The sequence below is a fragment of the Hypanus sabinus genome (genome assembly GCF_030144855.1).
Source record: "Hypanus sabinus isolate sHypSab1 chromosome X2 unlocalized genomic scaffold, sHypSab1.hap1 SUPER_X2_unloc_23, whole genome shotgun sequence".
Classification (NCBI taxonomy): domain Eukaryota; kingdom Metazoa; phylum Chordata; class Chondrichthyes; order Myliobatiformes; family Dasyatidae; genus Hypanus; species Hypanus sabinus.
The window spans coordinates 179972-207305 of record NW_026778994.1 but is presented as its reverse complement, the minus strand read 5'-3'; the positions used below and the strand labels follow the sequence as shown (position 1 = coordinate 207305).

The 27334-nt window shown below is 46.2% G+C and overlaps 1 protein-coding gene across 1 annotated transcript; it reads left to right on the top strand.

Moving 5' to 3' along the window:
- Positions 1 to 808: 808 nt before the first annotated feature.
- On the top strand, positions 809 to 27306 carry LOC132385808 (uncharacterized). Its single transcript, XM_059958029.1, has 3 exons — positions 809 to 871; positions 1998 to 2421; positions 24528 to 27306. The coding sequence occupies exons 1-3, from the start codon at positions 809 to 811 to the stop codon at positions 24839 to 24841; spliced, it is 801 nt and encodes a 266-aa protein (XP_059814012.1). The 3' UTR covers positions 24842 to 27306.
- The last annotated feature ends 28 nt before the right edge of the window (positions 27307 to 27334 follow it).

The following is a 27334-nucleotide window of genomic DNA, read 5'->3' as shown; positions in this document are numbered from 1 at the left end:
CCATCTCCCTCTGGTGCTCCCCCTCCCCCTTTCTTTCTCCCGAGGCCTCCCGTCCCATGATCCTTTCCCTTCTCCAGCTCTGCATCCCTTTTGCCAATCACCTCTCCAGCTCTCTGTTTCACCCCACCCCCTCCGGTCTTCTCCTGTCATTTCGCATTTCCCCTCCCCCCACTACTTTCAAATCTCTTACTATCTCTGCTTTCAGTCAGTCCTGACATCGACAGTGCTTCTCCCTATAGATGCTGCCTGACCTGCTGTGTCCCACCAGCATTTTGTGTGTGTTGTGTGAATTTCCAGCATCAGCAGATTTCTTCGTGTTTGCTCCGGGAATCAACATGGTTTTGCTGGATGTGTTCAGTGGAAATTCTGACCATTTCTATGTTTAGTGTGTGAGCAACCCCATCTTGTAAAAACCTAGAGCGACAAAAACGTCAGCTGAATCTCCAAAGGCCTCATCCCTGCGGTCGGAAGGACCTTCCCCTGGAAGACGATTGAAGTCCTGCGCTGAAAGGAGAAGCCATGTGCATCCCTGGGGTGGTTCACTACTACAATAACATTGAGGCTTCCTCAGCCAACCCGGCCTCTCCCTGTCCAGTGTAGAGGATCCCTGTAGTTCCAATGGTGTCCCTGTAGTCTGGAATGTGTCATTCGGCAGTATTCCTGTACGACAGCGGTTCTCAAACGTTTTTTAATGCCAAAGACCAATACCAGTAACAGGAACCGTGGACCCCAGGTTGGGAACCCCTGCTTTCCGGACATCTCGATGTGATGGCAGGCCAACAAGTTTCGGGCATCTTTCCCCGAATAGATGATCTTCCAGCAGCACCCTCTGTACGTTTTCCTGCGCGTCCTGGGACCAGCCCGAGGATCGGTGAGCCTTCTGTCACGCAGCTGCTGTGGCACAGGCCCTTGCATCTTTCTCCACAGATCTTCGCCAGCCCACAGTCCGCAAAGAGGCGAGTGACCGTCTCGTCTCCAGTGCAGTAGTCTCGGGGCAGCGCGCTGTGGGAGTGATCTCCGGGCATGCAGCAAGGATCAGACTGGGAGGGGCCCGAATCGCCGCCAGACAGCTGAGGTCTTGCTGCCTGTTGGTGAGATCTGGTGATGAGGCATTCTGCCAGATGGTCTGGACTGTCTGCTCAGGGAACCACTCCACTGTGTCCATCCAGTCCTTCTCCTGCAGTAACTGCGGGATATTCCGTGCTGACCACTGTCTGGTGTTCTTGTGGTCAAAGCTGCTGGTCTGAAAGAACTGTCACCAATTTCATCAACACAAGGTTCACATGGAGAAGCTTCCTGATTGAGACAGACACAGTCTCACAGGGTATTTACAGGGTAGGGGCAGGAATGATGTTTCTCCTGGCTGGGTAGTGGAACCAGTGATCACAGACTCAAAATCCGAGGTCACCTCAGCAGGACTGAGATGAGGAGAAATTTCTCCAACACAATACAGTGAATATTTGGAGTTTTCTCCACAAGTCTCCTAAATTAAACGGACATATTTAGGAGCTTGGCGATGTTGGGAACGTTTCAGGAAAGTGGCGCTGAAGTCAAAGTTCAACAGGTTCTGATTGAGGGGCAGAACAGTGCAACGGGCTGAATGGCAACGCCTGCTCCTGTTTCTTATTTTCTAAATCACGAATTTACCTTTGCGCCTGTTCTCCCTTGGCCTTCCGCCTGTCGGATTGCACAGGGGAGCGGTGAGAGCTCCGGAGATCCATCAGCAGCCGCTGCGGTTATTTCATGCTCTCGTTATTTTATCGGTGTTTCTCTGTTTTTGCACAGTTTGTTACCTTCAGCACTCTGGCTGATCTTTCACTGCCTGCTTCTGTTATCGTTACTATTCTACACTTTTTCTAAGTATGTCCGCAGGAAAATGCTTCTCGGGGTTGTATGTGGTGACTTATCTGGACTCTGATAATAAAATTTATTTTTGAAATTTGAGTTTCGGGGATTTTCCTTTAATTCTGGGAACAAACTGTGACTGACATCTCCAGCTCCCAGTAGCAGCCCGTTCTCACACACATACAGCCAATCAGCGATCACCGCTGGGAGAGGGATGCTGCCATTGGCTGAGGGGTGTCAGTGGGCGGGCCGCTGTTTGGACCGGGACCGAGTGGGCCGGAGACCGGGAGCTGCGCCTCGGGTTTCGGCTGCACCACCGGCGGGTCGTGAATCCTTTCGAAGGCAGAGCTGGAGAGACCGGCGGAGATTCCGTGAGATGTTTCAGCTGCACGGAGGGCGCCCGGCCTTTCCCCGCCGAGGATCGGGGCCTGTTGTCTGGAGTTGTCTCCCAGACCCGTCCCTTCCTGCTGGGAGACGGGAGCTGCCCCGCAGCGGCTGCCGGTGGATCTCCGGAGCTCTCACCGCTCCCCTGTGCAATCCGAACGGCTGAAAACCAAGGGAGAACAAGGTGCAAAGGTAAACTCGTGCTTTAGAAAATAAGTAACAGGAGCATGTCTGGCCATTCGGCCCGTTGCGCCTATTCCATCCTTTCCTCAGAATAGCCCTTTTTAAATCTTTTTATAGATTTTAAACAAACACAAATGAAACATGAATACAAAGAGCTTGAGAGTACATAATTAATAGGTTAAGGTATAAATACAAATAGATGAAAATAACCTCCCAAACTCATAGTGGTTACAAAAAATGGAGAAAATAAGAAACCCTCCCCCCCCAAAAAAATGGAAAAAATCCTAACCGACATGGGCCATTGCATGTCAATGTCACAGTAGCGTCAATAACTCCGCACCTCCATCCAAATAATTAAGGATAATAAAAGTAAGGTTTAGGAAAAGTCAGTTTAGTTTATATGAAAATGTTGAATACATGGTCTTCAAGTTTCTTCATATTTAACTGAAGGGTCAAAGACAACACTTGTAATTTTTTCTAAACTTGAACAAGAAATAGTTTGAGAAAACCACTGAAATATCGTTGGAGGATTAATTTCTTTCCAATTCAATAGGATAGATCCTCCAGCCATTAATGTAACAAATGCAATTATCCGCCAAGCTGCGGGGGGGGGGGGGGGGGGGATAAACGACTATTATCTACCATTGGTAAACTGAAAATTGCAGTAAAATTTGATATTCAGAACTGTTGAAATAATACCAAAAATATATTTCCAATAATTTTGCAAACGGGGCAAGACCAGAACATGTGGGTCAATGAAGCGACTTCAGAATGACATTTGTCACAGTCTGGATTAACATAAGAATAAAATCTAGCGAGTTTATCCTTGGACATGTGAGCCCTATGAACAACCTTAAATTGTATTAGGCATGTTTAGCACAAATAGAAGAAGAATTGATTAATTGTAAAATGTTCTCCCACTGCCCTGTGTGTATAAGACAGTGAAGTTCTTTTTCCCATTCCTTCTTAATTATTTCTGATACTCCTGGCTGTATTTTCATGATCATATTATAAATAATAGCTACTTAACACTTCTGGCAAGGATTCAGAGCCAGATTTTTTTCTGTAATGTCCATTGGACATAATTTCAGAAAAGACTAACATTCAAGAAATTTTTAACTTGCAAGTATCTTTAAAAAATGAGTTTTAGGCTGGATAGCTGTTCAAAGGACATAAAACTGTTATCTAAAAATCGATCACAAAAACATGTTATACCTTTTGCTTTCCATAATACAAAGGCTTAGTCCATAAAAGAGGGCTGGACAAAAAGTTAGATATATTAAGGGTTGATAAGATAAACTTATTCAAGCTGCAGAATTTACGAAATTGAAACCATATTCTTAATGTATGTTTAACTATAGGATTAGTTAATTGTTTATTTGGTTTAGATAAAGCAAAAGGAGGCAAAGATCCTAAAATAGAAAATAATGAGAAGTCTTGTACAGATTTACACTCCAAATTTACCCATTGTGGGCAAGGTACTACGACCAATTCTCGTGTCCAAGATATTAACTATCGGATGTTAACTGCCCAGTAGTAAAATCTTGGGTTTGGCAAAGCCAAACCACCTTCCTACTTAGGCTTCTGTAAATATTTCTTACTTAATCTAGGATTTATATTCTGCCACATGTATGAAGATATTTTGCAATCAATAATATCAAAAAAAGATTTAAGAATAAAAATTGGTAATGCTTCGATTAAATATAAAAATATGGGTAATACTATCATCTTGATAGTATTAATTTGACCAACCAATGATAGAGATAATGGGGACCACCTGGTAACAAGTTGCTTGATTTGTTCAATTAAAGGTAAAAAATTAACTTTAAATAAACCCTTATGTTTCTTGGTAATTTTAATACCCAAATAAGTAAAATAATCTGTGACAACTTTAAACGGTAAGTGTTTATAAATTGGAACTTACATATTTAATGGAAATAATTCACTCTTATTAAAATTCAGCTTGTAGCCAGAAAAGCTACTAAGCTGAGCAAGCAAGGATGAAATAGCAGGAATAGATCTCTCAGGGTCAGATATGTATAGTAGCAAATCATCAGCATATAATGATATCTTATAAGTCCCTTACCCACGGGTAATACCAAAAATATTAGGTGATTCACGAATGGCAACGGCTAAATTTCAAGCTAAAATTAAAATTCTGCAATGTATTAAATAAATATAGCCATTCAACTCTATCAAATGCTTTTTCAGCACCTAAAGAAATGACATTCTAGTATTTTAGATGAAGAAGTATAAATTATATTAATTTATTTTCTAATGTTTAAAGATGTATAACAGATTTTAATAAATCCGGTCTGATCTTCAGAGATAATTTGAGGTAATACATTTTCTCATGGAGAGGCCAAAATTTTGGTAAAAATCTTAGAATCCGTATTCAGCAAGGATATTGGCCGATAGGATGCAAATTCAGTGGGGTCTTTATCATTTTTAAGAATTGGATTAATGGAGGCATCATAAAAAGATTGTGGTTATTTTTAAAAAGTTTACAAAGCTTAGGAGCGAGTATAGAAGAAAAGGACTTTAAACATTCAGCAGTTTAACCATCCGGACCAGGGGCTTTACCTGAATTCATTGAAAAAGGGAGTGGGTTCCCCTTTCCAGACCCTGCTCGGGGACTTGTGCCTCTCCTCAGGGTTATATATTGAACTTCTCGGTCAGGGACAGGGAGTGTGTTCCCCTTTCCAGACCCTGCCCGGGGACTTGTGCCACTCCTCAGGGTTATATATGTAACCTCTCGGACAGGGACAGGGACTGGGTTTCCCTTTCCAGACCCTGCCCGGGGACGTGCCACTCCTCAGGGTTATATATGGAATCTCTCGGGCAGGGACAGGGAGTGGGTTCCCCTTTCCCAGGCAGACGCCTGAAGGTGACCGGGAGCCACCAGAGGGGCTGATGTAATACAAGCCCTGGCACGGTGGGTCACTGAGGTAAGGGAACCCATTTGAATGACAGCCCGACTGCACACGGATTTTGGTGAATTTATCTGATAACTGCAGAGAAAAGGAGAATCCCTTGCGTACTTTATAGCTCGTTTTAAGGATACGTGAGAGTCCAATGCCGGCAAATCCCTGGACAGATCCGTGTGTCCAGCTGGCGGTGCAGACTTTTCTAAACTGTCTCAGACCCAAGCCTGCCCACTCCATTAAGTAAACTAATCCCAATTCGCTGTGTCAGACCTGGCCCCGGGTGACATAAATTCTGATGAATAGGGAGCGCAATTGACTCTTTAAAGGGACTGTGGAAAAGCGAGAGTGTGCACAGAGATCCGGTAGTGAGGAGATGGAGTTCGGGTCCCGACGAAGAACCCAGAACGGGTGGCAGGATCGTGCGGATGGTGCAGATGAAGAGGACACTTGGCTAAGGACAGAAAAGGAGTTTGTAGAAAGAGGGGACATTAGGCCGGAGACTGTCGCACTGGAATCACAGACAAGAATAATAAGGGGCAGGAAGTGATTCTGGGTGACAGTGATACTCGATAGTGTACCACATTTACTATCCACAATTCCTTCGATCCCGGATAGGGCAGGCCAGAGGGGACAGATCACAGTGATACTCGACAGAGTACCACATTTACTGTCCACAATCCCTTTGGTCCCGGATAGTGCAGGCCAGAGGGGACGGATCACAGTGATACTCGACAGAGTACCACATTTACTCTCCACAATCCCTTTGGTCCCGGATAGGGCAGGCCAGAGGGGACGGATCACAGTGATACTCGACAGAGTACCACATTTACTCTCCACAATCCCTTTGGTCCCGGATAGGGCAGGCCAGAGGGGACGGATCACAGTGATACTCGACAGAGTTCCACATTTACTCTCCACAATCCCTTTGGTCCCGGATAGGGCAGGCCAGAGGGGACGGTGATACTGGCGGCTGTGATCAGGCTCACAACACAGGCAGGCTCTTTTCTCACTGCTGTAATCAGGTAGAAGGTACGAGAGCCTCAGGACTCTCCCCACCAGGGTCAGGAACAGTTACTACCCCTCAAACAACAGGCTGTGGAACAACACAGGATAACTGTACCCACATGCAGCCCATAGAGATGCTCCCACAACAAATCATCGTACTGGGACTGTCTCAAAATGAGTGAAATAAGAGGTGGTTTGACTGAGACAGATCGATTTCCTGTCTCAGAATTTGAGAAATACAATCTCACAGGATATTTACAGCGCAAGGGCTGGTATGATGTTTCCCATAAGGTGTGGAACCAGCGCTCACAGACTCAAAATCCGAGGACAACTCAGCAGGACTGAGATGAGAAATTTCCTCACCCAGAGTGCAGTGAATTATTGCAGTTATCTCCACAAGGTTTCTAAATTGAATAGACATATCCTGGGGCTCGCAGGTGATGGAAAGTTGCAGGAAAGTGGTGCTGAGGTCAAAAGTCAAGCATGTTCTGAGTGAAGGGTAGAAGAGGTGCAAGGGGCCGAATGGCCACGCCTTCTCTGTTTCTTATCTTCTCAACCAAGAGTTTACCTTTGCGCCTCACCGTTTATTGTCCTGTCAGATTGAACAGGGAGAGCTGAGAGCACCGGACATCTATCGGCAGCTGCTGCGGTTATTTCATCTTCTCATTGTTTATTTGCATTGGCGAAGTTTGTTGTCTTCTGCACTCTGGTTGATCTTTCAGTGATCCAGATATAGTTACCATTCTGTAGCTTTTCTCTGTATGTTTGTAGGAGTTGTATGTGGCGACTTATACGTACTCTGTTAGTTTTTGGAATAGTTGCTTGGGGAATCTGAGGTGGAGGAGTACTTGGGGCTTATTTAAAATTATACATAGATATTATCCAACCAATGTTTATTTGGCAAGGGTTAATTCTGATATTGAAACTAACTGTTCTTTTCTGTGGTTTATAACCAGAGGATTTATTTCATCTGTTTTGGGATTGTGAATATGTTAAAACATTTTAGGTTGATGTTTGTCAATTTAAAGATCAATATATTAATGTGGATTTTACTTTTAGTTTTGAAAATGTCTTATCTGGGTTTACTAATAACACCAAATCTCATGGGGATCATTTCTCTGTCACAAATATTTAGAGCGGCTTTCCTTGTTTATTTGTATATTTAAAGTTAATGGTTATATATTCGTTGCTGCTTTTGTGTGCTTCCCTGGCTTTGTTAGCATATGTTTAGTGTTTCTGTTTTTGTTTGTTTTCAATAAATTGTTAAAATATTAAAAAAATAATAATAAAATTTACTTTGAACTTTGAGCCTCGGGGAACTTGCTATGAGTCTGAGAACAAACGGTGACTGACATCTCCAGCAACCGGCAGCAGCCCGCCCTCAGACACACTCACAGCCAATCAGCGAACACCACTGGGAGACTCTGGCCTCCATTGGCTGAGGAGTGTCAGTGGGCGGGACGCTGGGCGGACCGAAGTTTGGAACCGGGAACGAGTGGACCCGGTGAGAGACCCGAGATTGGGAGCAGCTCCCCGGGTAAAGGCTGCAACAGCGGCCGGAGTTTTGAACCCTTCCGATGGCGGAGGTGAAGATTCGGGCGGAGATTCCGTGAGATGTTTCAGCCACACAGGGGGAGCCCGGTCTTTCCCCGCCGTGGATCGGGGCCTGTTGTCCGGAGTTTCCTCCCGGTCCTGTCTCCTGCTGCTGGGATCCGGGAGCTGGCCCGCAGCGGCTGCCGATGGAGCTCCGGAGTGTGAGCGCTCGCCTGTGCAAAAGGACAGGCTGAAGGCCCAGGGAGAACCAGGCGCAAAGGTAAACTCGGACTTCAGAAAATACGTAACAGGAGCAGGCCATTCGGCCGCTTGCGTCCGTTCTGCCTTTCACTCGGAACATGTCTGATCTTTGACCTCAGCGCCACTTTCGCGCAACGTTCCCAGCATCGCAGAGCCCTAAAACTTGTCCTTCGATTTTAGAAACCTTGTGGAGAAAATTCCAAAGATTCCCTGCCCTCTGGGTGAGGAAATTTCTCCTCATCTCAGTCCTGCTGAGGTGAACTCGGATTCTGTGACCCCCATTCCTCACCACAGCCAAAGGAAACATCATTCCTGCGTCTACCCTGTGAGACTGTGTCTGTCTCAGTCAGACGGCCTTTTATTTCTCTAATTCTGAGACAGGCCCGGTCAGTATAATCTCTCCAAGGACACTACCTCACCTCCTAAATCAATCTGGGAAATCTCTTCATGCCCTTCATCCCACAGGCTGACTCCGGGAGGGAGACCAGACCTGTGCACAGTGTTCCATGTACGCTCTCACCAGGACCCCATATACCTTCAGAGGAGATCTTTATTCTTCTATTCAAACGTTCCTTCCCATTCAATCCTCTTCATTTAATATCAAACTCAAACAGTGAACAGATACAGCGCACCATCAGACATGAATTCAAAGGGCAGGTGTTGCAACAGTTTGAGCTTCATACCGGGGGCCGTGGAGCAAGCAGGGTGTCACAAAGGGAGGAATGTGGGAGTGTTGTATGTCTGAGCCCAGCTGTGTGTGTTTGCGTATCAGAATCAGGTTTAATATCACCGGCGTTTGTGGTGAAATTTGTCAGCAGTAGATTGCAATATTTAGTAATAAAAACTACAGATTACAATTAGTATGTGAAATTATATTTAAAATGAAGTGCAAAAAGGGAGGGAAAATTCTGAGAAAGTGTTTATCGGTACATTGTCCATTTAGAAATCTGATTGTGGGGAAGAAGCTGTTCCTGAACCGGTGAGTGTGTCTCCAGGGTCCTGTACATCCTCCTTGATGGTAGCAATGAGAAGAGGTCATGCCCTGAGTGATGGGGGTCCTTAATGATGGATGTCAGCTTTTTGTGGCATCATCTTTTGAATGTGTCCTGGATGCTGTGGAGTCCAGTGCCCATGAAGGAGCTGGCTGAGTTTACAACTTTCTGCAGCAATTTCTGATCCTGTGCAGTGGCCTCTCCACACCAGGCAGTGATGCAACCAGTTAGAATGCTCTCCACAGTACATCTGTAGAAATTTGCAAGTGTCTTTAGTGACAGACCGAATCCCCTCAGTCTCCGAATGAAATATAGCCGATGTTGTGCCTTCATTGTAACTGCATCAATATGTTGGGCCCAGGATAGTTCCTCAGAGATGCTGACAGGCAGGAAATGGAAACTGCTCACCCTTTTCACTTTTGATCCCACAATGAGGACTGGTGTGTGTTCCCTCGACTTCCCCTTCCTGAATCCACAATCAATTCCTTTGTCTTCATGATGCTGAGTGCAAGGTTTTTGCTGCGACACCACTCAACTTGCTGATCTATCTCACTCCTGTACTCCTCCTCGTCACCGTCTGAAATTCCACTAACAATAGTTGGTTTGTCAGCAAGTTTATAGATGAGCCCAGACACACAGACATGGTGTAGAGAGAGTAGAGCAGTGGGCTGAGCACGCATCGTTGAGGTGTGCCGGTGTTGATTGTCAGCAAGGAGGAGATGTTATTTCTGATCCACACAGACGGGGGTCTCCTGGTGAGGATCCAGTTGCAGAAGGAGGTACAGAGGCCCAGGTTTTGGAGCTTGTTGATACAATTGAGGGTCTGATTGTGTTGAATGCTGAGCTGTAATCAGCAGCCTGACTTGCTTTTATCCAGACCGAGTGTGAGCCAGTGAGGATTGTTGACAGATTGTAGAGATTGGGAAATTGCAGTGGGTCCCTACACACAGACAGAATTTGATTGACCATGACCATCCCGTCAAAGCACTTCATCACAGTAGTGAGCGTCACTGGGCGATAGTCGTTGAGGCAGGTCACCCTGGTATTTTTGGGCACTGGTATGATTGTCGGCGTTTTGAAACGTGTGTGTGTGTGTGTGTCTACGTGTGTTTGCAAGCTTGAGCAGAGAGACAGAGTATTTGAGGCTTTCCAGTTCGATGCAGTAATATTTCCAGTAATTGATGTGCCTCGAAAGACGGGACACAGTGTTGGGCCGACCATTCAGATCAGAACAAAATCATTTACCCAGCTGACTGAGCTCTTGTGTTTCAGTTATTTACAAATTGAAATGTAGAACTTAAAATGTGCAAAGTAAATTTATTATCAAAGTATAGGCACATCACCATGTATAATCCTGGGATTTGAATATGTTGTAAATTCAGTAAACTCAAGAACCATTATAAAATGAATGAAAGATTGCCTCCCAACAGGACAAACAAAACCATGTGCAAAAGAAAACAAAATTCAAATACATAATAAATAAAACTAAAAAAATAACCCAGAAATAAACATCAAGAACATGAGATGAAGAGCTGTTGATTGTGTCCATTGGTTATGGGAATAGCAAAGTTTAGGGATCTGGTCTCAATTTAGAAAATTGATAATTTTAGAAAATTTGTCAAAATAGAAAATGTTTTGGTTTAGCGAATTTTTCATTATCGTCTCCCATTCTCCTTAATTATTTTTTATCCCTTTAAGGATTGGGATGAACTAGGTATTAAGTGTTTTTGGGACTTGTTTATCTCAGGATCTCTTGCGTCATTTGACCAATTGTCAAATAAATTAGCACTCCCAAAATCATATTTTTACAGATACCTTCAAGTTAGAGATTTTCTACATTTCCAATTAGCTACTTTTCCTATAGGTCCTGATAAAAATTTACTGGACGATCTTTTAAATTTAAAACCTTTTCTTAAAGGTTCTATTACCGGTATCTATAACTTGTTGATTGATTCTAGGCAAGACTTTTAAAATAAACTTAAAAAAGCTTGGGAGAATGACCTATAATGTCAGATTACTGATGATAGATGGAATAAAATTCTTAAATGGGTAAATAAATCATCTTTCTGTGCTCGTCATTCTCTTCTACAATTTAAAGTGGTTCATAGAGCTTACATTTCTGAACAGAAGCTCTCCGGTTTTTTCCCGAATGTTTCTCCACTTTGTAATAAATGCAACTCTGCTGATGCCTCTTTAATTCATATGTTTTGGTTTTGCCCTAGAATTGAAAAGTTTTGGCGGGTAGTATTTCATACCTTCTCTCAACTTTTTAGGGTCCAATTTGACCCAAATCCGCTTACTACCTTGTGTGGTATTATTGCAAATGGAGATATAACTTTAAATACTCCTAACCTACAGGTTTTAGTTTTTACCTCCCTTTTAGCAAGAAGAGCATTCTTGCTTAAATGTAAGGAGTCTACCCCTCCTACACATCTTCAATAGCTACATGATATTATGTAGTATTTAAATTTAGAAAAGATCTGCTGCTCAGTCTGAAATTTGAAACAATCTTTTAATGATATTTGGGGACCTTTCCTAAATTACTTTTTCCAATTTATAAATATACTTTTACGTATATTTTTCTCTTCTTAAGTGAATATGTTTTTTTTCTAATTATCCATTGTCATCCATCAGCTTTTTTCTTTGGTAGTTGGTAGGGGGTTGATTTTTTTTATATATATAAAAAATTTCTTTTATGATGTATGACCTATTTTTAAGTTTTTGATTACAGAGTGGTATACCTTTATGTATTATGCTATAACAATTTTATTACAAGATATAAATGTATACAAGTTATGTTGAAATGTATCCATGTGTTGCACTCTGTAAATTTTTTTTCCTCTGAATAAAAACATTGTAAAAAGAAAGAAGGACCTGTTGGTTGAGTGTAATAACTGTTCCTGAACCTGGGGTTGAGGCTCCTGAGGCTCATGCACCTTCTTCCTGATGGCAGCATTGAGAAGAGAGCATGGCCTGGGTGGTGGGGGTCCTTGATGACGGATGCTGATTTCCTGCGACAGCACTCCGCAGAGATGTGCTCGGTTGTGAGGGGAGTTTTACCCGTGATGTGCTGGGCCATATCCACTATGATGTGCTGGGCCATACTACTGAGGACAGAGAGTTCCTGCTTTCTTGTAATTGCACTTGTGTCCCGGGCTCGGGACAGATCCTCTGAAATGTTCACACTGTGGAATTTAAAGTTGCTGAACGTCTCCACCTTTGAGCCCCGATGAGGATTGCCTCATGGGTTCCTGTTTCCTCCTCCAAAGTCCAGAAGCAGTTCATTGCTCTTGCTCTCATTGAATGAGAGGCTGCTCTTGGACCATAAGACCATGAGGGACAGAAGCAGAATTAGGCCATTTGGCCCATCAAAACTGCTCTGCCACTTCATCATGGTAAATCCATTTTTCCTCCCGGCCCCATTTTCCTGCCTTCACTGCGTATCCTTTCATGCCCTGACCGATCGAAAGTCCATCAACGTCTGCCTTAGCAAAAGGAAAAGCAGCATCCGTCATCAGGGCAAGATGAGGTGAGGCACCACCCATCCATTTCTGTCCCTCCCCCTCTCCCCACTCTCTAGCCTACAAACCTCACTTTCACTGCTTACCATTCTCTTCTCTCTCTCCCTCCCTCCCCTTCAACTCTCTCCCTATCTCTCACACTCTCCTCCCCTCTTCCACACTCTCTCCCCACACTTCCCACTCTCCCAACTCTCTGCTTCACTCTTTCCTCCCCAGTATACCCCATTCTCCTACTCTTGAACCCTCTCTTGCCACATTCTCTTTCTTTCACTCTCTTCCCTCCCTCTCCCCCTTCCCTTTTCCCCTTTCTCCACCCCTCTCCAGTCTCCCCCACTCTCCCTCTCACCCCCTATCTCCCCCTCTACACCCCCTCTCACAGGTCAATGATTCTGTGCTCTGTTTACACTTGTTTAGTAGATTGTTCGTATTGATTGTATCGGCATTGGCTTCGTTCAGTGACCCCAGCTTTCCCCCAGACTGCATATCCTTCATCCATGCCTTTATAGTACACTGAGAGAGAAAGAGAGAGAGGAGGGAGAGAGACAAAGAGAGGGAGAGAAAGAGAGAGAGTGAGAGGGAGAGAGAAACAGAAAGAGAGGGAGGGAGAGTGAGAGACAGAGAGACAGGCAGAAAGAAGGAGAGGGAGAGATGGAGAAAGGGAAACAGACAGGCAGAGAGAGAGGGAGAGGGAGAGATGGAGAGAGACAGGCAGAGAGAGGAACAGAGGGAGAGACAGAGAGAGAGGCAGACTGAGGGAGAGAGACAGAGACAGAAAGACAGAGAGAGAGGCAGACTGAGGGAGAGAGACAGAGACAGAAAGAGAGAGTGCAAGAGAGACAGACAGAGAGTGGGAAAGAGACAGACACGCAGAGGGAGAGAATGAGACAGAGACAGAGAGGGTGGGGAGAGAGTGAGGGAGGGAGAGAGAGAGAGAGAGGAACAGAGAGTGAGAGGGACAGACAGAGACAGAGAGAGAGGGGAAGATGGAGAGAGACAGGCAGAGAGAAGAACAGAGAGAGAGAGACAGACAGAGGGTGGGGAGAGAGTGAGAGGGAGAGACAGAGAGAGAGGGAGAAAGACAGAGAGAGAGGCAGAGGGTGGGGAGAGAGTGAGAGGGAGAGACAGAGAGAGGGAGAAAGACAGAGAGAGAGGCAGACAGAGGGAGAGAGACAGAGAGGGAGAGAGACAGAGAGAGAAAGGGTGGGGAGAGTGAGCGAGAGGAGGGAAAGAGAGACAGGGAGAGACAGACAGAGAGAAAGAGAGGGAGAGAGAGGGAGTGAGAGATTGAGATAGAGGAAGAGGGAGACAGACAGAGAAGGGAAGAGAGAGAGGTTGTGGAGAGTGAGAGACAGACAGACAGAGAGAAAGAGAGAGAGAGTGAGAGAGAGCATGAGAGGGAGACAGAGAGGGGGAGAGAGAGAGAGTGAGAGGGAGAGAGAAAGAGAGAGGAGTGGGACGGATAGGGAGAGGGAGATGGAGAGGGTGAGAGTGAAATTCCTCTCCTGTCTGGTTCCATTTAGTCTTGTTTTTCCATCTTCCCGGTATCTCCTGCTTCTCAACTTCCACCGAGCTCATTATCTGTTCTATCTCTCCTTCTACACACTTACTTCTCCCCACATCTTATTATCCCTTAGTCTCCCTCCTCCCCACCCCCTCCATTTCACCAACACAATAGAGCTGGTTACTGACAACAGGAAGTCAGCCGGGGCGATGCAGACATTCCTGTTTACATCAACGGCAGAGGATAAGGGGGTTGAGAGCTCCAATCTCCTGAGAGTGAACACCACTGACAGCCTGTCCTTGTCCAGCCACAAGGACACTATCGCCAAGAAAGCTCAGCGGCCTCTCTGCTTCTCTGAGAGGTTGAAGAAAATCGGCGCCTCCTGGACGACAATAATCTATTTTTAAAGAACACATCCTGTGTGGAAACTAGTCGTGTTGTCACGGCAACAGCACTGACCACCACCGGAAACACTGCAGAGAGCTGTGAACAAGTTCAGTACATCATGGAAACTGTGAACACTGTTTACACATCTCTCTACCTCAATAAAACAGTCCACGTTATCAAAGACCCCACACACGTCGAACATTCTGACTTCCTGAGAGATGGGCCACTAACTTCACAATCTCCCTAATGCAGTGTTGTGATTAAATGGTCTGTATGATTCGTTAAGTTAATTAATTGTCCCCTCACATTTCGCGACCCCGAACACCCAGTCTCGAGAAGATGAATTGATCTCTATGGACGGGCTGCGAATCAAAAGTTAGCTCTGTACCTTGATTAATTGAAAGCAAATGTCCCAATTTACGCTCACCTCTGCTCCCCTCTTCTCTCTCCCCCCCCCCTGCCTGTCACTGTCTCTTTCTCTCTTCTCTCTCTTCCCCCTCTCTTTCACGTCCCTTTACCCCTCTCCTTCCCCCTCTCTTACCTCCTCACTTACCCTCTCTCTCCCCCCTTCTCCGCACTCCTCCGCCGACTGTTCTGTAGCACACTAAACGGAAACAAACAGGCCTCTCCTGGAAACCAGAAGCCTTTATCTTCTGAGAGAACGTTGAATCTTTCCAACCGACGAGAAATTATACAACATCTGTAATCCACTGAGTTTGTAAAACCGTCATCACAGTGCGGGGTGAGGGAGGGGTGCTGGTCTGGACGGGTGGGTGGTGGAGACAGCAAGCTACAGGAAAGGGGGAATTGGGGAGAAAACGAGAGGCAAGCGAAAGGTTAGGCATAAACGGAGTAAGAGACAATAAGGGAAAGATGCAGGTTAGTGACTGTGTCGGGAAGAATGTTTGAAGGAAAGACTGGGAGGGTGCAAAAGAATAAAGAAGAGGAAAAGAGGAGATAGAGAAGTTGAGGAATTGTACATGTATAGAGAGAGTGAGAGAGACGGAGAGAGAGGGAGAAAGAGGAACAGAGAGTGAGAGAGAGAGAGACAGAGGGAGATCAAGAGACAGATACAAAGGCAGAGGGAGCGGAAGAGAGAGGGGGAGGGAGGGAGACAGAGGGAGAAAGACAGAGAGAGGGAGCAAGAGACAGAGACAGGCAGAGGGAGCAAGGGAGAGAGGGAGATAGAGAGAGAGACAAAGAGAGAGGGAGCAAGAGACAGACAGGCAGAGGGAGAGGGCTAGAGAGAGGGAGAGAGAGAGAGAGGGAGGGCAAGAGAGACAGAGGGAGAGGAAAAGAGAGAGGGACAGAGAGATAGACAGAGAGAGAGGGTGGCGAGAGAGTGAGAGAAAGAGGGAGACAGAGAGAGGGAGGGAGAGAGAGAGACAAGAGACAGAGAGGGAGGGTGTGGGGAGAGAGTGAGACAGAGAAAGGGGCGGAGAGGGAGAGAGAGACAGAGAGAGAGGGCGTGCAGAGAGTGAGAGAGAGAGGGAGAGAGAGAGAGAGAGAGAGAGAGAGGAAGATAGACAGAAAGAAAGAGTGATACCGAGTGAGAGAGACAGAGAGAGAGGGGGAGAGAGAGAGAGAGAGAGACAGAGGGAGAGATGGAGAGGGGGGGAGACAAAGAGAGAGGGAGTGTGGGAAGGGAGTGAGAGAGTGAGAGGGAGAGAGAGTGGGTGGGGAGATTGTGTGAGAGAGAGAGAGAGGGAGATAGACTGAGGGGGAGAGAGACAGAGAGAGAGTGAGAGTGAGAGAGACACAGAGGGAGAGAAGGAGAGGCAGGCGGAGAGAGAGAGAGTGTGGGGAGAGAGTGAGAGACAGAGAGGGAGATAGACCGAGAGTGAGAGAGAGATAGAAAGAGAGAGGCAGAGAGTATCAGAGTGAGAGAGAAAGAGAGAGGGAGGGAGAGGGGGGAGAGAGAGAGGGAGAGCAAGAGAGAGAGGGAGAGAGATAGTGGAACAGAGAGAGAGAGAGAGAAACAGACAGAGAGAGAGGGTGGGAGAGAGTGAGGGAGAAAGACAGCGGGAGAGAGAGAAAGAGAGGGAGAGATGGAGAGGGAGAGAGAGGGAGGGTGGGAAGTGAGAGAGTGAGAGGGAGAGAGAGGGTGGGGAGAGTGTGAGAGAGACAGAGAGAGGGAGCTAGACAGAAGGGGGAGAGAGGCAGAGAGAAACAGAGAGTGAGAGAGAGAGGCAGAGAGGGAGGGAGGCAGAGGGAGAGAGAGAGGGTGGGAGAGGGAGTGGAAGAGAGAGAGGAATTGAGAGTGAGAGAGGAACAGTGAGAGAGACAGAGAGGGAGAGCAAGAGAGAGAGTGCGGGAGAGAGGCAGACAGAGAGAAACAGAGAGTGAGAGAGAAACAGAGTGAGAGAGACTGAGGGACAGCAAGAGCGGGGGAGAGAGAACAGAGTGAGAGAGAGGGAGAGCAAGAGAGGGGGAGATGGAAAGAGAAAGAGAGGGAGAGCGAGAGACAGACAGACAGAGGGAGAGGAAAAGAGAGAGAGAGGGAGAGCGACAGACAGAGAGAGAGGGTGGGCAGAGACTGAGAGAAATGGAGGGAGAGAGAGTGACAGAAAGAGAGAGGGAGAGAGAGGAACAGAGTGAGAGAGACAGTGACTGAGAAAAAAAGTGGGAAACAGAGAGAGTGAGAGGCAGAGAGAGAGGGTGTGGTGAGAGAGTGAGACCGAGAGAGGGGGGCGGAGAGACAGAGGGTGAGGAGTGAGAGAGAGAGAGGGAGTGAGAGAGAGAGCAGGAGAGAGACAGAGAGAGAGTAAGAGAGTGAGAAAGAGAGAGGTGCAGAGAGTGAGAGGGTGAGACAGAGAGAGAGGGACAGAGGGAGAGAGACAGAAAGAGAGAGAGGGAGAGAGGAACAGAGAGTGAGACATAGAGGGAGAGATGGAGAGAGAGGGAGAGTGAGAGACAGAGAGAGAGAGGAGAGTCAGAGAGACAGGCAGAGAGAGAGGGTGGGGAGAGAGTGAGAGAGACAGAGAGAGAGGAAGACAGAGAGATGGTGGGGAGAGAGGGAGAGACAGAGAGAGAGAGAGAGACAGAAAGAGAGAGGGAGAGAACAGAAAGTGAGAGGGGGAGAGATGGAGAGACAGAGTGGGAGAGAGACAGAAAGGTAGAGAGAATGAGATGGGGAGAGTGAGTGAGTGAGAGACAGAGACAGAGAGGGGAGAGAGAGGGTGTGGAGAGAGTGAGAGAGAGCGACAGCGAGTAGAGAGAGTGTGAGAGAGAGGGAGGGCGACAGAAAGAGAGAGAGAGAAAGAGTGAGAGAGAGAGAGATGGAGACGTATAGGGAGATGGAAAGGGTGAGAGTGAAATTCCTCTCCTGTCTGGTTCCATTCAGTCCTGTTTCTCCAACTTCCCAGTAACTGCTGCCTCTCAACTTCTCCCGAGCTCTTTACCTGTTCTATCTTTGACAGTAAATCAGCTGAGGGTTTGACAGTGAATCAGAGTCACCGGAAGTTGAGTAAATCCGTGTCCTGCGGAAGCGACAGCAGATAAAGCCTTTCGGCTGGATGGGGAGGGCGCGGGAGGAATATGTTTCATATGAGTGATGTAGGATTCAGGAAGGTAGGGAGTAAGCAGAGGGTGAGGGGTCAGTGTGAGAGTGGTGTAAGGCGGAGGGAGTGGGGAGTAATGGAGGAGAATAAGGGGAGGGATAGTAGAGTTTGGGATGAGAGAGGAGAGAGAGAGGAAGGTGAGAGTGAGAAAAGTAAGAGAGAAAGACGAGATTCGGGGAAAGCGCAGAAATAGATCCTTCAGTCCGTCTGGACAGTTCCACCCGTGTTCACAGAGCCAGTGCTGTTTGCACACGGTTGGAATTTACTCCTGTAAACCTTCTCCACCCGCGTGTCGGGTCGGAGCTGGAGAGCTTTGAGAGCTGGTATCAACACTCCCCACCCCCACCATTTCACCAACACAATAGAGCTGGTTACTGACAACAGGAAGTCAGCCGGGGCGATGCAGACATTCCTGTTTACATCAACGGCAGAGGATAAGGGGGTTGAGAGCTCCAATCTCCTGAGAGTGAACACCACTGACAGCCTGTCCTTGTCCAGCCACAAGGACACTATCGCCAAGAAAGCTCAGCGGCCTCTCTGCTTCTTCCAGAGGCTGAAGAAAATCGGCGCCTCCTGGACGACCATCATCTGTTTTTACAGAACACATCCTGTGCGGAAACTAGTCGTGTTGTCATGGCAACAGCACTGGCCACCACCGGAAACACTGCAGAGAGCTGTGAACAAGTTCAGTACCTCATGGATGTATGATTCGTTAAGTTAATTAATTGGCCCTCACATTTCGCGACCCCGCACTCCCAGTCACGAGGTGAAGAATTAATCTTTATGGGCGGCTTGCGAATCAAAGGTTATCACTGTACTTTGATTCATTGAAAGCAACTGTCCTCTCCTCACCTCTCCTCTTCTCTCTCCCCCCTCTCTCATTCTTTGTGCCTATCCTCTCTCTCTTTCTCTCGCTCTCTCTCCCTCTCTCTCTTCCCTTTCTCTCTACCCCTCTCCTTTCCCCTCTTTTTCCCCCTCTCTTACGTCCTCACTTACCCTCTCTCTCCCCCCTTCTCCACACTCCTCCACCGCCTGTTCTGTAGCACACTAAACGGAAACATACAGGCCTCTCCTGGAAACCACAAGCCTTTATCTTCTGAGAGAACATTGAATCTTTCCAACCGATGAGAAATTATACAACATCTGTAATCCACTGAGTGTGTAAAACCATCATCACAGTGCGGGGTGAGGGAGGGGTGCTGGTCTGGACGGGTGGGTGGCGGAGACAGCAAGCTGCAGCAAAGGGGGAATTGGGGAGAAAGATCGGCAAGCGAAAGGTTAGGCAAAAACGGAGTAAGAGACTACAAGGGAAAGATGCAGGTTAGTGACTGTGTAGGGAAGAATGTTTGGAGGAAAGAGTGGGAGGGTGTAAAAGAGTACGGATGAGGATAAGAGGAGACAGAGAAATTGAGGAATTGTATATATATATATATATATATATATATACATAGAGAGAGAGAGAGAGAGAGAGAGAGAGAGAGAGAGAGAGAGAGAGAGAGAGAGAGAGAGAGAGAGAGAGAGAGAGAGAGAGGGAGGGAGGGAGGGAGGGAGGGAGGGAGGGAGAAAGGGAGAGAAAGAGGACAGGACTGTGGAGCAGAGTAGAGTACCGGGACACTGGTAAACATCATCTTTGAACTGTCCCACGCTCACCTTGAAATCACATCCTCTGGTAATTGAGATATTCACCTGGTGAACAAACAATGTTGGTTCTCTTCTCTCAGATCTCTACTCAGCGTCAATCTGCCTCTGGTCTCCCCTCAGCCCCCATCGCTACAGAGCAAACAACTGAAGCCTCTCCAACCTTTCATTCCCTCTGATCCATGAGACAACCCCTCCATTTCCAGAACATTAACTCTCACCCGATCCTCCCTCCGCTGGAACATGGTTAGAGTTCCTCCTGTTGTCAACCAACGGCCAGCGGTTCTGTGCTGGCGATAGAGTCACCCGGATGGTGAGATGTGTCCAGGTGCCAGGGACAGGGATGACTCCGATCAGGCCCCTGGCATTCTAAAGGGGGAGGGCGAGCAACCAGACTTGTTGGTAAATATTGGCACCAATGACAGTTAAAAATGTCAGCAGGCCCTAAAAAAGATATTTTGTGAGTTAGGTAAGGGGTTTGGGAACCGATGTGCTACCGCCGAGGATGAGGTAGTTGGTTTGTAGACAGAGACAGTATGTTGTGAGACTGCTGGCAATGAGAGGCTGCTGATCGGGCAACCTGGCATTCGACAGGATGAGTTGCGATGGAAAAGACACACAGAATCTAAAAGGCTGAACACAGGACTGACGGTATTACATTTGAATGCGCGCATTGTACAGACTGACGTGGAGGAAGAGCTGCGGACTGGCATACATGAGGTTGTGGGCATCACTGACAGCGTGGCCCTGTTGGTAAACATAACAAAATCAAACCATCAGAAAGAGCTGGCATAGGGTCGGAAGGTGCTGAGTCGCTGTGGGGAGAGCTGAGGAACTGCAAGTGCAAAGAAATCCTGGTGGAAGGTATGTGCAGAACCCCAAATAGTAGTAAGGACGTAGTCTACAAACTACAACGGGAGATAGAAAATGCAAGTCAGCGGGTCAACGTTACAATAGTCATGTGGGATTTCAGTACACAAATAGATTGGGAAAGCCCGGTTGCTGCTGGATGCCCCGGGGGAGAATTTCTAGAATGCCTGCGAGGTGGCTTCAGAGAGCAGCTCGTGGTTAAACCCACTATCGCCAAATCATTTCGGTTCCTCGCGGCCCAGTAGAACATGCATTGCGGCCTGGTGGCTGGGGACCACTGCACTAAGGGATCTGCTATTCTGGTTAGGGTGTGATGCAATGAACCGGGATTGAATTTGCAATTTGAGAAGGGGAAGCACAACGGAGATGCAGTGTTGCAGTGGAATGAAGGAAACTGCAGAGGCCTGAGAGAGGAGCTGGCCAAAAGTGATTGGAAAAGACCTTTGGCACCGATAACGTCAAAGCAAGAATGGGTGGAATTTCGGGAAGCAATTCAGAAAGCGCAGGATATACACATCCCAAAGAGACAGAAGTGTTCAAAAGGCAGAAAGTCCATAAGACCATGAGGTGCTGGAGCAGGTTAGGACATTCGGCCCATCCACTCTGTTTCAATATATCAGCATATCATCCTGGTTGATCCAATTTCGCAACAGACCCAATCTCCTGTCTTCTCCCCGTATCCTTTAACACCCTGAACAATCAGTAATATATGACCATCTGTAGTAAATGTACAGAGAGACTCGGCCTCCACCACTGCCTGTGGCAAAGAATCCCATAGATTCTCCACTCTGGCTAAAGAAACTCCTCCTCATTTCCGTTCTAACAGGATGCCCTCATGTCTCATCCGGTCTTAGACCCAACAATCACAGGAAAAACCCTGCCCACATCCACTCTATCAAGGCTCCTCCTTCAACGAGTTCACCCCTTATTTTTCTGAATTCTGGCCCAGAGACATCAATGGTGATATGACAACCTGTTCAATACTGGAACCATTTTCGTGCCCCACCTCTGAACCCCCTCGAGATTCAGCACATGCTTTCTAAGACAAGCAGCTCAAACCTGCTCAAAATACTACAAGTGAGGCCTCACCAGAGCTTTTTAATGTTTCAACATTTCGTCCCTACTTTTACCTTTTAGTCCTCATGAAATGAATGCTCTGTATACCATCTGCCGTTTCCAATCCTAATCTGTCTAGCTCCTTCTGTGGCCTCTCTACGTCCTCAGAACTACCTTTCCCTCCATCTCTGTTCATGTCCTCTGCAGATTTTGCAGCAAAACCATCAAATACATCATCCAAGTCATTGCCATATAGCAGAGAAGAATGGGTCCCATCACAGACCCCTGTGGAATGCCATTGGACATCTGCAGCCAGACAGAAAACGCTCCATTTATTCACACATTCTGCCTCCTGTCAATCAGCCACTGCTTTATCTGTGCTGGGCTCTTTCTGTAATACCATGGGCTCGTAGCGTGTTAAACAGCCTCATGTCTGCCACCTTTTTAAAGGCCTGAAATTCAAAACACACAACATCAACCGATTGTCTTTTGTCGATCCCGCTTGTTATTTCTTCAATGAATTTCAACAGATTTGTCAGGAAACTATGCTGACTACGGCCCTTTTTATCATTTGCCCAAAGAGCACTGAGACATCATCCTTAACAATCGAATCCAACATTTCCCAAACACTGAGGTCAGACCAACTGGCCTTCAGTTTCCTTCCCTCTGCCTCTCTCGCTTCCTGAAGAGTGGAGTGACACTGTTGTACTCCCCTTTCTCCGGAATCCCTCTTCCCTCTGCCTCTCTCGCTTCCTGAAGAGTGGAGTGACACTGTTGTACTCCCCTTTCTCCGGAATCCCTCTTCCCTCTGCCTCTCTCGCTTCCTGAAGAGTGGAGTGACACTGTTGTACTCCCCTTTCTCCGGAATCCCTCTTCCACAACACACTTGCCCTTACTCGTCACTTATTCCCTATTCTTCCTCATCTCTCTTCATCTCCCCACTCGGACTTCTACCTCTTTCAATCCACACTCTCCCTTCTCTCTCTCTCTCTCTTTCCCCCTACAATCCCTTTTCTCTTTTACTACCCCGTCTCTTCATATCCACTCCCCGTCTCTCTCCCGGTCCCCACACTCCCTTCTATTGCCCTCTCTCCCTCTCTCTCACAGGCCCCACTCCCCCTTCTTTCCTCTCCCCACTCCCCCGTCTTTCTCCCCAATCTCACTTCGTTCTCTGCATTACAGGGGCAAATCTAGCTGCAACAAGACCACCCAGACCGCCCCACCCAGCCAGATTATGCCCACACCAACCCACCCTCTGCACCTTCCTTACCTGAAACTGCCTGAGGGCAGAACTCAGAGATTTCCTGAGACAGGAAATGCCCCACCTCAGCCACCAAGGCGCCTCACCACAGGGGTGACAGACCTTCTCCCCCCCCCCCCATAGGATGAAGGCCAGGGCCCCCGGAGCATTTGCTCTCTTGCCCCCTCCCGCCCGGGGGACCTGAGGCTACATATACCTGTCATAGTACACTGGGGAATGGGAAACACGCAGAGGTGGATGGCATTTAGAGAACCATGGTCTGATCAGTGACAGTCAGCATGGCTTTCTGAAGGGCAGATCGTGTCTAACAAGCCTGATGGAGATTTTTTAAGAGGTGACCAGGCATATAGATGAGGGTAGTGCAGTGGATGTGATCTACATGGATTTTAGTAATGCATTTGACAAGGTTCCACACGGTAGGCTTATTCATAAAATCAGAAGGTCTGGGACCCAGGAATGTTTGACCAGGTGGATTCAGTATTGGCTTGCCGGCAGAAAGAGAGTTGTGGTGGAGGGAGTACATTCGGATTGGAGGGTTGTGACTAGTGGTGTCCCACAAGTTTCAATTCTGGGATCCCTAATTTTTGTGATTTTTATTAACGACCGGGATGTGGGGGTAGAAGGATGGGTTGGCAAGTTTGCAGAAGACACAAAGGTTGGTGATGTTGCAGATAGAGAAGAGGATTGTCAAAGATTGCAGAAAAACATTGATAGGATGCAGAAGTGGGCTGAGAAGAGGCAGATAGAGTTCAACCTGGAGAAGTGTGAGGTGGTACACTTTGGAAGTACAAACTCCAAGGCAGAGTACAAAGTAAATGGCAGGATACTTGGAAGTGTGGAGGAGCAGAGGGATCTGGGGCTACATGTAGACAAAGTAGTTGAGAAAGCTTATGGGGTGTTAACGTTTATAAGTCGAGGGATAGAGTTTAAGAGTCGCGATGTAATGATGCAGCTCTGTAAAACTCTGGTTGGGCCACACTTGGAGTACTCTGTCCAGTTCTGGTCACCTCACTATAAGAATGTTGTGGAAGGGTACAGAGGAGATTTACCAGAATGCTGTGTGGTTTAGAGAGTATGGATTATGATCAGAGATTAAGGGAGCTAAGGCTTTACTCTCTGGAGAGAAGGCTGATGAGAGGAGAAATGATAGAGGTATAGTTCATATTAAGGGGAATAGATAGAGTGGACAGCCAGCGCCTCTTCCCCAGGGCACCACTCTCAATACAAGAGGACATGGCTTTAAGGTAAGGGGAGGGAAGTTCAAGGGGGAAGATTTTATACTCAGAGAGTGGTTGGTGCGTGGAATGCACTGCCCGAGACACTGGTGGAGGCAGATACACTGGTGAAGTTTAAGTGCCAACTAGACAGGTATATGGAGGAAGTTAAGATTGGGAGGCAGAGTTTAAGGGTCGGCACAACATTGTGGGCCGAAGGGCCTGTACTGTGCGGTATTGTTCTATGTTCTATCTATTTCTCGCTGGAATCTCTCTTTTAGTTTAATTGTTTATTGAAGGCACGACACAGTACAGAAAACGTAATGCATTACATTTTCCTCCATTTTGCTTTTATACCTTACCCCTAAACAACACCACAACGTCATCAGTGGGGCCTTCTGGGAGTTGTAGTCATTGGACCTCGCTCGCTCCCTGTCGAAGCATGTTTTGTCAGCCACCACAGACGCCACCGAAACAGACCCACCGAGGCGCGAAGGGGAATCACACCCGTCCTTGTGGGCGCCGAGGCCGGCGACAACGACAGAAGCGACTCGCTGATCTCCGCCATGGCGATGGAGCGGAAGAGGAGGGGCTGGTCATGGGCCGATTTCCTCCAGCCTATCGCAGCTCAGACCTAACACTGACGCCTGCTGTCATTGGCTGCAGTGCCTGTCGCTCAAATGGGAACTCGGAGGGTGATTAGTTTATGTGAACGTCAGTCAGCCTTCCTGTCTTTATGAGTTTGGATTTGGATTTATAACGGGACAGGAAGCAAATTGGGAGAAATGTGAGTTTTTATGTGATGGTGCATCAGTCTCCGAGTTACATTATTAACAATAAAAGGGCAAAGGCCGTGGTGAGGAAGGAGGTGATTTACTGGAGGTTATATGGAGATAATATTGGAAGGGATATCAAACTTGGAATTGTTTGGGATATGATTTAGAAAATGGGGGGATTTGTGGGGATCATAATATTCCAGTGTTGATTAATGAGGGCAAAATGATTGTTACTGAAACAGGGAAGGTTGTGTTACTGGCTGGGTCATTTGATGAGATTCATAATCAGGATAATTTAAGTGAAGAAGTTAAACAATGTAGGGATATGTTTTTTCAGTGAATACCCTGATGTGTTGGAAGTCTGCTGCAGCAATGATAGTATCACAGATGGAGAGATTTCTTTGTATGAATTTAAGAAGTCTATTAATAATGCAGGTCAGGTGTCTCCAGGAAAGAGTGATATTTGAAATTGTAATTGTATATAATTTGCATTTGTAAAATATTAAATATTTGAATTGTGCATCCACTTTCCTCATGGAAAATGGAAATAGTAGTGCCTGAAAACCTGGTAGATCCCCATTTGATCCTTCTAGTTAAGGGCCTATATCGTGAAAGTCTCATTTATGTAAACTTATGGAATGTATGGTAATCAAGCGCTTGAGTTATATTTTGGAAAGAGTGGTGATAAAGTGTTTTATTAGAGTGGATTTTGGAAGTGTGAAATGACATTAGATTCAGTTTTAGGTTTGGAAGATGATATTCGGAAAGCACAATTAAATAAAGATGTTGTAATAGCAGTATTGAGACTGAAAAGGGAAATGATATGGTAGAAAGGACTTTTGATTAAATTAGGAGTAAGGGGGTCATTGTATTTTTTTCTGAGTTTTTTTTTGTATGGACTGTCCAAGTAACGGTCGGCATGTTTGTGTCTATGAGATAGAGAATGGAATCCCACAAGGCAGTATTTGTAGCCCTTCATTATTTAATATTATGATTAATGATATTTTCTGTGAGATGGGAAAATGGGATTCCCTGGGTAAATCACAATATACAGATGACTTAGCTTTATGGATTTGAGGTATTAACTGCAATTTACAATTAATAGATCAAACAGTGGGCAGATTGATGAGGATTGTAAGCTTTCAGTCGTTAAAACACATTACGTGGTTTACAAACAGCATTAATAGACTTGCACTTGATTTTAACTTATGGGATTAATGTCTCGAGGAAGTGTCAGTGGTAAGATTTCTCAGTATGTGGATGAATAATAAGCTGATGGGGAAGCACCTGTCAGTAAAATAATTGATAAATATAAAGGAGCTTTAAATCTCCTCAGACATCTATGTGGGTATTCTTGGGTGCAACATGAAAATCTTTGTTGACCAATTATATTTGTTTAATTTGATCTGTTCATGATTATGTCTGTGTGGCTTGTGGATCACCTTCATCTTCAAATTAAAAGTGTTTGTATGTGATACAATTACAGACTTTTAATTGTGTTCTGGTGCGGTAATGTTGTCTCCTGCTTTGGCTTTACTGATTGCAATGGGACAATTGCCCTCAAAGTAACAGAGGTTCAAGTTGATGTCAACATACTGGATTAATTTGCGGGTCAAGGAAATGATCATCCTGTTAAAGTTGTGCTAGAGGACGGTTGGGAACATCACTAGAAGAGTGTTTTTTGTTTTGGGTGGCTGGGTTCTTACCATGCTGCGAATATGGGTGTATTTGATGACACAGTATGTCCCACTGTAGCGTTCTCTGTAACCCCACATTGTTTTTTCCATTGACTTCAGGTGATTTTACTTTTTACACGATCGGATTCGGTTCTGCCTGAGAGTCTGTTGGTCATCAGTATATTAATGAAAGTTATTATCATACAGTAACCATTTTTACAGATGAATCAAAAGATAATTTAATTGGGGATGTTGGTGTGGCTGTTTTTGTGTGCCTGAATAGCAGGTAATGATAAAGAAATGACTTATAGCCATTTATCAGCATAGAAAGCAGAATTCTTTGCCAACAGTTTAGGCTTACAGTGGATGGAGGAAATTGGTCCTTATAATTTGCTCAGAATACATTTCAGTTTTGATGAGTCTTAAACAGGTCATTCTGGCAGTAGGTCAGATTGACTGTTGGAAACTTGACAAACGGTATTTCATATATAAAGTTTGATTTATATGTCTGCACATTATGGGGCCTGCATATCACACTGTTGAGGGAAATGATGATGTTGACTGTTTAGCACCAAAAGCTGTTAAATGTTAAGCTGTGGATATAGACCTTCCACTTAGCAAATTAGAAGCTAAAGGGTTGGTAGTGTTAAGAATTAGGGGCTTATGGCAAGACGTAGGATAATGGACGTAAAGACAGACACCTTTCCAGAATACATAAACCTGTTGGGTTTATAGAAGAAGGCT

Bases quoted from the DNA above. Each gene is read 5' to 3' on its own strand.
- LOC132385808 (XM_059958029.1), top strand. From the start codon at position 809: ATGATCTTCCAGCAGCACCCTCTGTACGTTTTCCTGCGCGTCCTGGGA. The intron at 872-1,997 runs GTGAGCCTTCTG...TGACATCTCCAG, and splicing joins TGGGACCAGCCCGAGGATCG to CTCCCAGTAGCAGCCCGTTC. The intron at 2,422-24,527 runs GTAAACTCGTGC...CAACGTCATCAG, and splicing joins AGGGAGAACAAGGTGCAAAG to TGGGGCCTTCTGGGAGTTGT.